This window comes from Penaeus chinensis, chromosome 26 (genome assembly GCF_019202785.1).
Source record: "Penaeus chinensis breed Huanghai No. 1 chromosome 26, ASM1920278v2, whole genome shotgun sequence".
Classification (NCBI taxonomy): domain Eukaryota; kingdom Metazoa; phylum Arthropoda; class Malacostraca; order Decapoda; family Penaeidae; genus Penaeus; species Penaeus chinensis.
In genome coordinates this window covers 5,852,059-5,864,558 of record NC_061844.1, presented here as the reverse complement: position 1 = coordinate 5,864,558, position 12,500 = coordinate 5,852,059, and the positions used below count along the sequence as shown (strand labels likewise).

The 12,500-nt window shown below is 43.5% G+C and overlaps 2 protein-coding genes across 4 annotated transcripts in view; one reads left to right on the top strand and one right to left on the bottom strand.

The window, feature by feature from the left end:
• Window positions 1-11,826, bottom strand: part of LOC125039168 (tumor protein p73-like) — a 49,684-nt gene extending 37,858 nt beyond the window's left edge. For all 3 annotated transcript variants that reach the window (XM_047632933.1, XM_047632934.1, XM_047632936.1), the window contains exons 1-3: window positions 11,631-11,826; window positions 1,994-2,125; window positions 703-807 (exon numbers count right to left, since the gene is read on the bottom strand). In XM_047632933.1, the coding sequence (XP_047488889.1) occupies window positions 703-807; window positions 1,994-2,125; window positions 11,631-11,825 (432 nt within the window). In that variant the 5' untranslated portion in view covers window position 11,826. The remainder of the gene's footprint in view (window positions 1-702; window positions 808-1,993; window positions 2,126-11,630) is intronic.
• The window catches only part of LOC125039170, a 55,465-nt gene continuing 44,960 nt past the window's right edge, over window positions 1,996-12,500 (top strand). Inside the window, exon 1 of the mRNA XM_047632938.1 lies at window positions 1,996-2,129. The gene's annotated coding sequence lies outside the window, so the exon portion shown is untranslated. The remainder of the gene's footprint in view (window positions 2,130-12,500) is intronic.

Here is a 12,500-nt window from a genome sequence, read left to right as displayed (position 1 = left end):
GTTATGTATATATATATGCATATTATGTGTATATATATATATATATATATATATATATATATATTATGTGTATATATATATTTATATATATATAAACGTGATATGCATATATATAAATATATATATATATATACATATGAATATATATGAATATAGTACATATATAATATATACATACATATATATATATATTATATAATTATATATAGATACACATATATACACAAGTCTATATATTTATTTATATACACATATATATATATCATAGATATAAATATATATTACATTATACATATATACTGCATAGACACACATATATATTACATAGATACATATATATGTATATGTATATATATTACATATATATATATTTCACACATATATATGCATATAATATAAATATATACATATTACATAGACATAAGTATGTGTATATATGTATGTATATGGATATATGTAAATGCGGTCGCATGCGCGCGCACACACATACAATATATATATATATATATATATATATATATATATATATATAATACCCATAGCATGTGTTCAGTTCATAGGTCCTCTTTTTAGAATTATCGTAATGGCTGAGTGAAATGTGCAAGACATCTAAGATAATATCTAAGATGATATATAAAACTAAGACTGTCTACCTGTTAAAAAGATTATTGGAAGACAAATCTCGTAATGAGAGGAACTTACCTGTGGTGTTTCTTCAGATCGAGTCGTAGGTGTGGGTTCCTCTTCGTCAGGAGACTTCAGACTCGAGGACCCATCACTGTTCTCTCCTTCAAGAACTTCGCATATCTAGGCAAGTCAAATTAAAAAGGGAATTGGAAGCTTGCTATTGCAAAATGACAGTGATCTTAATCGATAAATCATAATTCGTACTGAACACGTTACGAACACCTTCCATACAGCAACGTAGGTGTCGGTCATTACAAAGCATAATATACATTGTACTATATAAAGGAGTTCTTTGGAATGTGTAAAATTATTATAGGGGTTCCTCCAAGGTGTAAATGTAGGGAAGTCTTAATCGTATGGTAAAGTATCTCATAATAACAACCATCTTAAGTATCTATAACACTAATGACTGGTAAAACGTAAACAGTTCCGTCTCCCCTCAAAAGTCTAATGTAAAATACAACATTACTTATCACAGCAGCTCCTATATTACTGAAAAAATAAGAGCGTCAAAACAAGATCACTTGACTTTGAATATTAACTTATCAGTTATAAAACAAAACAAAAAAAAGTTTTACCACGATACCCACCACGCAGAAAATCTCAAACCGCCGCACACCACACCCTGGTCTGAACAGACCTGGTCTCAACAGACCCCGCCACCGCACGCCACACCAGGAAAACTACCAACTCCTGCTTCGTCTACCTCGGCCATACTGCGGACAGGCCCTCTCCTCTGCGAGTCAGTGCTTCCGCCCACCAAACATGTCCGCAACCTGTCGATGCCTGTTCACATTTACAATATTTGTTTTTTCCTTTTTCTTCCTCTTTTTTTCCTCTGTCTCTCACCTAGATGTTGATTTTCTATATCACTTAGAAAATTAATTTCCGTGTATTGCTAGAATGCTTGGACATGGAGGGAGAAAAGAGATACTTCTCGTTTTCTTTGGCAGTCTTCTCCATTGAAAACAGTTTCCTTCTCCTCAGCTATTCTTCAAATCTTAACAAACTATTTCAAGATTATTTGCAATTTAAATTCTACCTTGCTGACGTTACGTTTACTTCTGCAATACTTTTCTTACAAAATATAAACAGCTAAAAACGTTCAATCCGGTCCGGCTCTTGCTTGCACCATGTTACTTATGAGTGGGACCAGTCTTCTCATAGCATGTGTTCAGTTCACAGTTTCTCCCGCTAGAATTAACGTGAAAAGTGCAACAGTCGTTGTAAGATAATATCGCGAACAAAACTAAGGGTGTCTACCTGTTAAAAAAGATTATCGGAAGACATAATGAGAGGAACTTACCTGTGGTGCTTCTTCAGACTGAGTCGTAGTCGTGGGTACCCCTTCTTCAGGAAACACCAGAATTGAGTTCCCATCAATGTTCTCACATTGTAAATAGTTCCAGATATCATCACCTATGTCTTCTTTCCATCTCTAGGTAAGTGAAATTAAAACGATCAAAATTAGATATATTGTTGATAACTGAAGTTCAATAAAAGAAGGGTCAGCAAAACACGAAATAAATAATTATCTATAGCTCCCAACAGCTCTTTAGACAGGCAACTAAGGGTGCACTTTGACTACTTCTTGTGAAATTGTGTAAATAAATCCATTTATGGAATTTCGGCACAAATTCTTTGTTCATACCATTAATCATTTATATATTCCGAAAGGAAAAGTGTAAAGCCCTTCTTACTTCAATGCAAAATTATTGTGTTTAGTATTGTCTATGTTTTATCATTATTATTATTATTATTATTATTATTATTATTATTTATGTTACCATCATCATGACTTTATTATTATCATTATTCAGAGTAGTCAAGGGTTTTATATTTTTTTATATATTTAAAAAAAAATAAAATTTAAAAAAATATATTTTTATAAATAACACCCAAAGAAGGAGAGGAGGAATGGAGAGAGAAAAGGGGAGAGAGAGGAGAGTGGGAAGAGAAAAGGTTGGGGAGAGAGAGAGAAGAGAGGGGAGAGAGTAGAATTTGGAGAAGGGGGAGAGGGGGGGAGAGGAGAAAGAGAGAGAGAGATGAGAAGAGAGATGAGAGGAGGGGAGAGAAAATTTTCCCCAAACCCCTTGTTTTTTTAATTAAAATTTTAAACCCCATTAACGGGGCTAGATTCAACAAATTGAATAATTAAAGGGGGGGCGAAATTTCAAATTAAAAAAAAGCTTCCTTTAAAAAAAGTAAACATTCAAAATGTTAACATAATTATACGTCTGGCAGCTGGAAAATCGTGGATTCTCAGTTTTCATTAACCAGTAAATTATTTGTTCTGTACTCCATATAAGCCAAAAACAACTATGCCAGAAGTAAATAATAATAATAATAAAACAAATAAATAAATAAATAAATAAATAAATAAATAAATAAATAAATAAACACCCCCTTCCTCCCCATACTTGGAAAGAAATTGAACATAATTGCTACCCTTTCAAGAACCAACATAGTCACTGAACATTTCATACTTGAGTATTAACCATTGGCGCTGAGAGAGAGAGAGAGAGAGAGATAGAGAGGGGAGGGGGGGGGGGGAGGGAAGGGAGGGGAGGGAGGGAGGGAGAGGGGAGAGGGGGGGAAGAGAGGGAGGGATGGGGAGAGAGGGAGGGGGGAGAGAGGGGAGGGGGGAGAGGGGAAGGAAGGAGGGGGAGAGAGGAAGGGGGAGGGAGGGATTGAGAGAGGGGTAAGGGAGGGAGGAGGGAGGGAGGGGGGGAGTAGAAGGAGGGAGGGAGGGGGGGAGGGAGGGAGGGAGGGAGGGAGGGAGGGAGGAGGAGGGAGGGAGAGAGGGAGGGTCGAGAGGGAGGGGAGGGAGGCGAGGAGGGAGATGAGAGAGAGCGAGAGAGAAGAGAGAGAGATATAGCGAAGAAGGTGGCGTCGATTTTTTCGACGAGTTGGAGAGTCTCTGGAATGACGGAGTGAGAGAAGGGGGAGATGAGAGAGAAGAGTAGAACGAGACCGAGAGAGAGAAAGGACGGGACTCGGGGGAGGGAGGGAAGAGAGGAGAGAGAGAGACCCGTAGACTTGACGAAGAGGTTGAGAGAAGAATGACACGAGAGAGAGGAGGAGGAGACGAGAGAGAGAGAGAGAAGGTTTGGAGTCCTCTGGCCGATTAATTGAGAGATGAGGAGAGGAGAATAAGAGAGTTAATGAGAGGATGAGAGAGATGAGGAGAGGGATTAGAGGAGGAGAGAGAGGAGGAGAGAGGGATGAAGGAATAGAGAGAGAGAAGAGGGATGGTGGAGACAGAGATGAAGATTCGATGAGAGAGGAGAGAGACGAACCCGGAGGGAGCCCGACGGCTTGGTGAGGAGATGGTGTGATTGATGCTTCGGAGAGGATGGAGAGATGGAGGAGAGAGGGAGAGAGATGGAGGTGAGAGAGATGAGACGAGAAGGATAGAATGAGATCGAGAGGGAATAGAGCAGAGAGAGGCGATAGAGAGATATTCCTCTCTCTCTCTATCTCTCTATCCCTTCTCTCTTCTCTCACTCCACTCACTTACTCTCTCTCACAGATTAGCACTTGTTGATTATTTTAATAGGGATAGGGAGGGAGGGACGGGATGGACCCCGAGATGGAGGGAGAGAGGGAGGCAGAGAGAGGGACGGTGTGAGAGGGTTAGAGGGACTGGAGGAGGGAGAGAGGGAGCGAGGGATGAGAAAGTTTTGAGAGGGACTTCTGCCGGATGGGATCTGGTGGATGTGAGTCGGAGGAAGTGAGAATTTATCTCGAGAGAGATCCATCGAAGCTAGCGATATCTCGATGAGAGGTCGATTGGCGAGGGAGAGAGGGATTATTACTGACCTGGGAGAGAGATCCCTTTTGCTTTTGAGAGTCAGGAGGAGGGAGAGGAGGGCGAGACGAGGTGAGAGGGCAAGACGCAGGGAAGTTATAAGATGAGAAGAGAGGAGAAGAGGAGTGAGAAGGGAAGAGAGTAGAGCGCTGAGAGGAGATTCCAGGAGAGTGATGATTGAGGACTGCGGAAGAGAGACGAGAGAGAGAGGAATGGAGAGAGGAGAGAAAGAGGGAAAGAATGGTTTGAGAGAAGAGAGACTAGAGTCGAGAGAGTAGCGACGTGGAGTGACTGACAGATTCCGCGCCCCTTTTATCGAGATGGAGGGGGGGGGGGGGAGAGGTTGGGTGGGGCGCGGATTCGAGGATATGCTTGGGAAGGATGTTCTTTCTATAATAAGGGAGAGGGGAGGGCGGCGGAAGGGCGGCGGCGGGAGGGAGAGAGGAGAGAGGGTTCGAGAGGGGAGAGAGAGGGTGTTCGTCTTAAAGAGAGGGAGAGAGGGAGAGGAGAAGAGAGGGCTTAGAGCATGAGGGAGGGACTTGAGAGAGAGAGGGAGAGAGACCAGATGAGAGAGAGTCGCGAGAGATGCCTGATGGTGGTGACGTGAGGAGATGAGAGAGAGAAGATGAGAGAGAGAGAGAGAGAGGGGGTGCGGGACTTGAGGGATATCAGGAGTAGGGGTAGGTGTGGTGAGAGGCGAGGGAGGGATGTGGAGGCGGCCAGGTGACGTGGTACGAGGGATGCAGTTGGTCCATCCTATTTAGGTTGAACGACGGGATTGAAGAAGGGAGGGACGATAAGGAGGTTACATTTGAGTGCGAAGTAGACCAAAGAGAGGACCGAGGGGGAGGTGATAAGGGGTAGCGATTGAGGGGATGAAGAGGAGAGTGGATGGTGTGAGGAGTGAAAGGAGAGAGAGATGGGCGAGAGAGGCGAGAACGAGGTGAGTGTGTTGAGAGGAGAGGGACGCTCGAGTGGGGGAGAAGATGAGAGTGATGAGATGAGAGAGAGGGATATATATATATAGAGAGAGAGGGAGGGGTAGAGGGACTGCGTAGGGAATGTGCATGTATAGAGAGAGGGATGAGAGGAGGGAGACGTGGGTGAGGGGGATGATGGGTGGGGGTCGGGATGTGGAGAATATTAGAATGATAAATGTGTGTGAGGGAGAAGTGGTGGTGTTTGTGACAAAAAGAGAGACAAGAGAAAAAATAAAAGAGAGAAAGACGAAAAGAGAAAGAGAAGAGACGAGATGAAAAAGAATAGAAAAGACAGAGTAGAGAGAGGAGAGAGAGAGAGAGAGAGCGAGACGAGAGAGAGAGAGGAGAGAGAGTATAGGAGGGAGAGGAAAGAGGAGAGGAGAGGGATAGCGAGAGACGAGAAGAGAGAGAGAGAAGAGAGATGTAGAGAGAGAGAGAGAGAAGATAGAGAGGGAGAGATAGATCAGATAGATTAGATTCGATAGATTGATAAGGATAGATAGATAGAGAGAGAGACGAAGAGAGAGTGGAGAGAGAGAGAGGAGAGAGAGAGCATAGCCAGAGAGAGGAGAGATACGATAGATAGACTTAGGGAGAGAGCTGAGAGAAAGCAGAGCAGGGAGAAGATCAAGGAACGAATGAGGGAGTTAGAGAGCGTAGTACGATGACTAGCGTATTATGGGCGCCGCTATAGCTGTCTGTGTCTAGTGGAGTATAGATAGATAGATCACGCTCCTCTTCGCTTTCTTCTGAGTTAGCGATCTCCCATCTCTTAGTAATCTCTTCTCTCTTCTCTCTCTCCGTCTCTCGAATCTCTCGATCTTCTCCTACTTGCTCTCTCTCTTCACTCGACTCAATTCTCTCTTCTCTCTCTCTTCTCTCACTCACTCTCTTTTCGCTCTATCAATGATTAGACGGGATTGATTTATATTATCTTTATGTTTGCACGGGTCTGCCGGGTATTTGAGGTCGTAGGTTATTTATGGGTTGGGGTGTTGTTGTTTAATGAAAGAGGATATAGTTAGCATAGGTGTTAACTTGCATACTGAAAGGATGGCTGGGTGGGTTCTAGTTGGGTGGTTAGGTGGGACACGTAGTAATTTTTGTTGTTGAACTGAATGTGGGGTGTGTGGGGAGGGGGGGTGAGTAAAGGGAGGGGGGCTGGGATGGGTATCGGGGGGTTTTGTTTGGGTGTGATATGTTTCTGTAGCGAGAGGAGAGCAATATATGACGATATGTAGAGGTAGACTAGAGTGAGGGAGGAGGGAGATGATAGATAGATAGGTAGAGAGAGAGAGGGTACGGAGAGATCAGATAGATAGGTGTAGAGGGCGAGATAGAGGAGAGAGAAGAAGAGAGAGATAGTATAGATAGATAGGTGAGAGGAGAGAGAGAGAGCAGACGATAAGATAGATATGGCTAGGTAGATAAGAATAGAGAGTGAGTGAGGGGGGGGGAGAGCGGGGAGTTAGGATAAGAGATCGATAGAGTAGAGAGAGAGAGAGCCGAGGAGAGAGTCAGCGATCAGATAGATAGATCGTAGCGAGAGCGCATGAGAGGAGAGAATAGATAGATAATGTAGGTAGATAGAAGTGGGGAGAGAGGAGAGATAGATTAGATAGGTAGAGAGAGAGAGAGAGGAGGAGATAGATAGATAGGTAGAGAGAGAGAGAGCTTACATGGAGAGTAAGAATAGAATAGGTATAGATAAGCTAGGAATAAGATGAGAGGGTACAGGTAGCGGAGAGAGGAGAGGAGAGATAAGAAGGAATCAGGTAGGAGAGAGAGAGAGAGGTAGAGATAGATAGATAGACTAGGGTAGAGAAGGGACGTAGGGGAGATAGAGAATAGATAGTTTGGTGAGTAGGGCGGGGGGGGCAAGCGGGTCGCGGGGGGGGGAAAGTTGGAAGGGGGTTCGAGAGCGGAAGAGAGGAGAAGAATAGATTAGATAGGTGAGGGAGAGAGATGACTGAGAGATAAAAAAGGACAATAAAGGAGGATAGATAGATAAGGGTAAGTAGAGATAAAGAATTAGATGATAGGGTAGCCGGAGGAGAGAGACGAGCGAGTACGAGATCGATAGATCTGTAGGTCGATCAGAGTGAGGGGAAGGGGAGGGGAGGAGATAGATAGCTAGGTAGAGAGAGAGAGAGAGGAGAGATGCATAGATAGATAGCCGTAGGTAGAGAGAGAGAGCGAAGGAGTAGATAGATATATAGATAGGTAGAGAGAGAGAGAGAGAGGAGGACGAGAATTAGATAGATATGTCGCGTAGATAGAGTGAGGGAGAGGAGGAGAAGATAGATAGATAGGTAGAGGACGAGAGAGAGGGAGGAGAATAGGATAGATAGGTAGATGGTAGAGAGGACGGACGATAGATCGATAGATAGACTAGGTAGAGGAGAGAGAGAGAGAGGAGAGATGGATAGATAGTAGGTAGCTCGTGTGAGAGGAGGAGGGGGGAGAAGAGAAAAAATAGAATAGATACGGTAGAGAGGAAGACGAGAGAGGGTGGCAGAGATAGAATATAAGAGATAGCTAGGGTAGAGAGAGAGCACGAGGAGGAAGATAGAATCGATCAGTAGGTAGATAGAGTGGGGGAGAGAGGAGAGATAGATTGATCGCTGTAGAGAGCGAAGAGAGAGGAGAGATAGATAGTTAGGAAGAGCGCGCGAGAGGCTGCTAGATCGATAGATTAGATAGGTAGAGCGATCGAGAGAGGAGAGCTAGATTGATAGGTCGAGCGAGAGCGGTGAGCTCTAGCTCGATAGCTTGGTCTGCGCGCGTTGACTCTGCGTTATATCACGCCGTAAGGTAGAGAGAGCGCGCGAGGAGCGGTATAGATAATATAGGTGTAGAGAATCGGAGGGGGGGAGATGGCAGGCGGGGCCGTGGGGAGGCGCGTGGAAACTGGGTGGTAAGAAAACAGAGAGATAGCAACTCCCTTGTCCCTTCTATTCTCACGTATTTTCGTTCTATAGATCTTTTCTCTCACGCATCTCACTTACAACTCTCTCTTCTCTCTTCTCTCAACATCACCTCACCTTTCTCTCTCTCTTCTCTCTCTCGCCTCTCTTCTACACGCACTCAAACTCCAACTCACTTTCTTTTTCTCCTCTCCAACCCCGCTGCACGATTTCCGACATAGAAAACTCGCTTCTGACCCCAATTCATTAACGATGCCGGCTCTCCGGTACTCCTACCTTAACCCTTACGCCCCATACTCTCTCTACTCCCGTCCTCAGTCCTCATCTCCTCTGGTTACTCCTCCACTAACCTATAAAACTCCCTCTCTCTCCCTCTCTTCCTTTACTCTTAACTCACTCAACTTTACTTCTGCTCTCTTCTCTTCTCTCACTCAATCTATCTTACATCTCTCTCTCTTCTTCTCACTCTCTCTCTAACTCTCTCTCTCTCTCTCTTCTCTTCACTCAACTCACTTTGTCTCGTCTATCTGATGATCTACATTCTACTCACTCATCTTACTATCCCTCCTGCCCAGCGCCTCCCCATGGTAACTCTCTTTCAACTCGCTTCAGCTCATTATCGTAACTCAACTCTACACTTACTGCCTCTCTCTCTCTTCTCTCTATATACTCACTCACTCACGTAATCACGCTACTCACGCACCCACTACTTCCACTCTCTCCTCTTCTTCTCTCACTCACTCACTCAACCACTCTTCTCTCTTTTTCTCTCTCTCTTTTCTCTCTCTCTCTTCTCTTCTCTCTCTCTCCCTCTCTCTCTCTTCCTTCTCTCTCTCTCTCTTCTCTTCCCTTATCATTAGCTATTATATTTTAAATCTATCAAAATCTTATCTCTTTCTCTCTCTCTCTCTCTTCTCTCCTCTCTTCTCTCTCTCTCTCTCTTCTCTCTCTTTTCTTCTCTTTTCTCTCTCTCTCTCTCTCTTTTCGAAGTACTCAGCACGGCCGGGCCCCTCAAGTCACATGGGCCGCCCTGCCGGACCTTCCCTCGTACTCTAGGAAAACACCCCCTTAAAATAAAGTATAAAAAATCTCCCGAAAACTTTTTCTCTCTCTCTCTCTTTTTCTCTCTCTTCTCTCTCTCTCTCTCCTCTTCTCTCTTCTCTCTCTCTCTTCTCTTCTCTCTCTCTCTCTTTTTTCACTCACTCATTTTTTTTTTTACTCTCTCTTTCTTCCCCATCACTCACTTTACTTCTCTTTCTCATCTTCACTCACTCACTTACTCTCTCTCTCTTTCTCTCACTCACCCCTTTTTACTCTTCTCTCTCTTCTTTCTCATCACTCACAAACTTCTCCTCTCTCTTCTCTCACTCACTCACTTACTCTCTCTCTCTCTCTTCTCTCACTCACCCCACTCACTCACTTACTTCTTTTCTCTTTTCCTTCTCTCACTCACTCACTCCTTCTTTTCTCTCTCTCTCTCTTCTCTTCTCTCTCTCTCTCTCTCTCTCTCTCTTTCTCTCACTACTCCTAACTTACTCTCTCTTTCTCTTCTTATCTCACTCACCACTTACTCTCTCTCTCTCTCTTCTCTCACTCACTCACTCATTTTATCTCTTTTTTCTTTTCTCTCTCACTCATTTACTCTTCTCTCTCTCTTTTCTCCCTCACTCACTTACTCTCTCTCTCTCTTTTTCCTCACTCCTTACTCTCCTCATTATTCTCTCCTCTCTCTCTCTTCTCTCCTCATCATCACTTACTTTTCTTCTCTTCATCATCACTCACTTCACTCATTTACTCTCTCTCCCCCCTTTTTCCTTTTTAAATCACTAAATTTACTCTCTTCTCTCTCTTCTTTCACCCCCTAAATTACCCCTCTTTTCTCTCTCTCTCTTCTCTATCACTCACTACTCTCTCTCTCTCTTTTCTCTCATCATTACTCTCTCTCTCCTCTTCTCTCATGTCTCTCTTTCACTTACTCTCTCTTTCTCTCTCTCTCTCTCTCTCTCTCTCTCTTTTCTTCTCTCCTCCTCTCTTCTCTCTCTCTCTCTCTCTCTCCTCTATTATCTATTATCTAATTCTATCTCTATCTCTAATTTCCTCTAACTCTCTCTCTTTCTCTTTTTCTCTCTCTCTCCTCTCTTCTCTCTCTCTCTCTCTTTCTCTCTCTCTCTCTTTTCTCTCTCTCTTTCTCTCTTTCTCTCTCTTTCTCTCTCTTTCTCCCCTTTTCTCTTCTTTCTCTCTCTTTCTTTCTCTCTTTCTTCTCTCTCTTTCTCTCCTCTTTTTCCCTTTATCTTATTTTATCTATCTATCTATCATCTTATCTATCTAATCTAAAATCTCTTTCTCAAATCTCCTCTCTTTCTCTCTCTCTCTCCTCTTTTCCTCTCTCCTTTTCTCTCTTCTCCCTCTCTCTCTCTCTCTCCGAAGTACTCAGCACCGGCTCGGTCAGCACCTCAAGCTCACATAGACCGCTCTGTCAGACCTGTCCTCTGTACTCTAGGTACCACACCCCCTTATTAATAAATGTATAGAATCTGCGACAACTTTAACTCAACTCACCAGAACCAAACCAGTGCCATTCAAAGAGGAACACGAACTCACTACAACGTTACTGTGGTGACAAACTAGTGGGATACGCTTCCAGCTATTTAATATTGGTTTCAGTCACTGGGATAGCCTTCCGACTATATCACTCACGCACGCACTCACTCTCACTCTGTCTCAGTCTCAGTCTCAGTCTCAGTCTCACTCTCTCTCTCGTTAGATGATTTGAAGTATCCAGTGTCCCCTAACAACACATGTTTCCATTTTCTTATGTTTAGGGACATTTTCAGTATCGTACAAAAACGACCTGTCATCACCTGCAAAAACTCAGAGCCGAAGTCACTCTTATCTCTGCATCGACTCGGTCAATCCCACACGCCCGACCTCGGCGCCTTTTCTATGCCTGTCCTCTGTACTTCAGCTAACATAAATCCGTATTAATAAAGTAAAGAATCTGCGACAACTTTAACTAACCTCCCAAGAATCAAAGCGGAGACACCTCACCTACTACATTACAGCGGTGACAGATTAGTGGGATAGCTCCACACTACATTACATGCTCGCTCTCGTGCTCGCGCGCTCGTGCTCTCGCTCTCGGGCTATCTCTCAAGAAAATTGCAGATATGTTCTTTCAACATATCTGCCTTTACACACTTAGTTCTACAATATATATGGACTTACCGGATGTGTGGGGCAGAATTCATTCCCAGAGAAATTATCCAGGTTCGCGTTTGGGTCTTCCTCGATCGTGTCCCATTTTTTTTTCGTAGAAGCGAACTTGTCCATTTCTCTAGGGTGGCCAAGCAGCGAGTGAGAGACGGAGCTCCACCCACTGTGCCTTTCTCCCAGCGCGGACGAAGCGTTACTGGCTTCCATGAATGAGCGAGAGGCACCGGGGCCGATTTCGTCGCAAAGTTTTGCTATTTTCTCGATTGTATTAAGTGGAATTGATTCAGATATCTCCCCGAGAGTCGAAATTAATCTACTTATACACATTAATCACTCATTAGGTAATGTTTAATAGCACACGAATATTGATATGTAGTTCGTCTTCGAAGTCGTCGTACGTCTGGCACTTGGGTAACATGATGCAACATGTCGAGTAGTAGCTTTCCTAAGGTAGTTACCAAAGAAATGAGGGGAAAATGACAGACGGGGCGATAGACAAACCTATCAAAGCGATAGACCTAATGAATTAGATGCTAACTACAAAAAAACTGAAGAGTGAAAACGACTACAGTTATCACGTACTATGAGTCAGACAGAGGTGGGGTGAGAAGGGAAGGAGGAGCGAGAAGTTGAGATGCGTGGGCGCTTTGACGGCATTTGGACCGGTCAATTTCCATTACAGCACTGTTTTAGCGAAGTTTTATAATTGTTAATGCTATCATTGTTATTATTATTATTATAATTATTATTATTATTATTATTATTATTATTATTATTATTATCATCATTATTATTATTATATTGTACTTGGAAGTTCTTATTATCTGAACGTAATCCCTCCCATTTAGCCTCAGTTCAGTTATAGGAGAATAAATTTTGTAG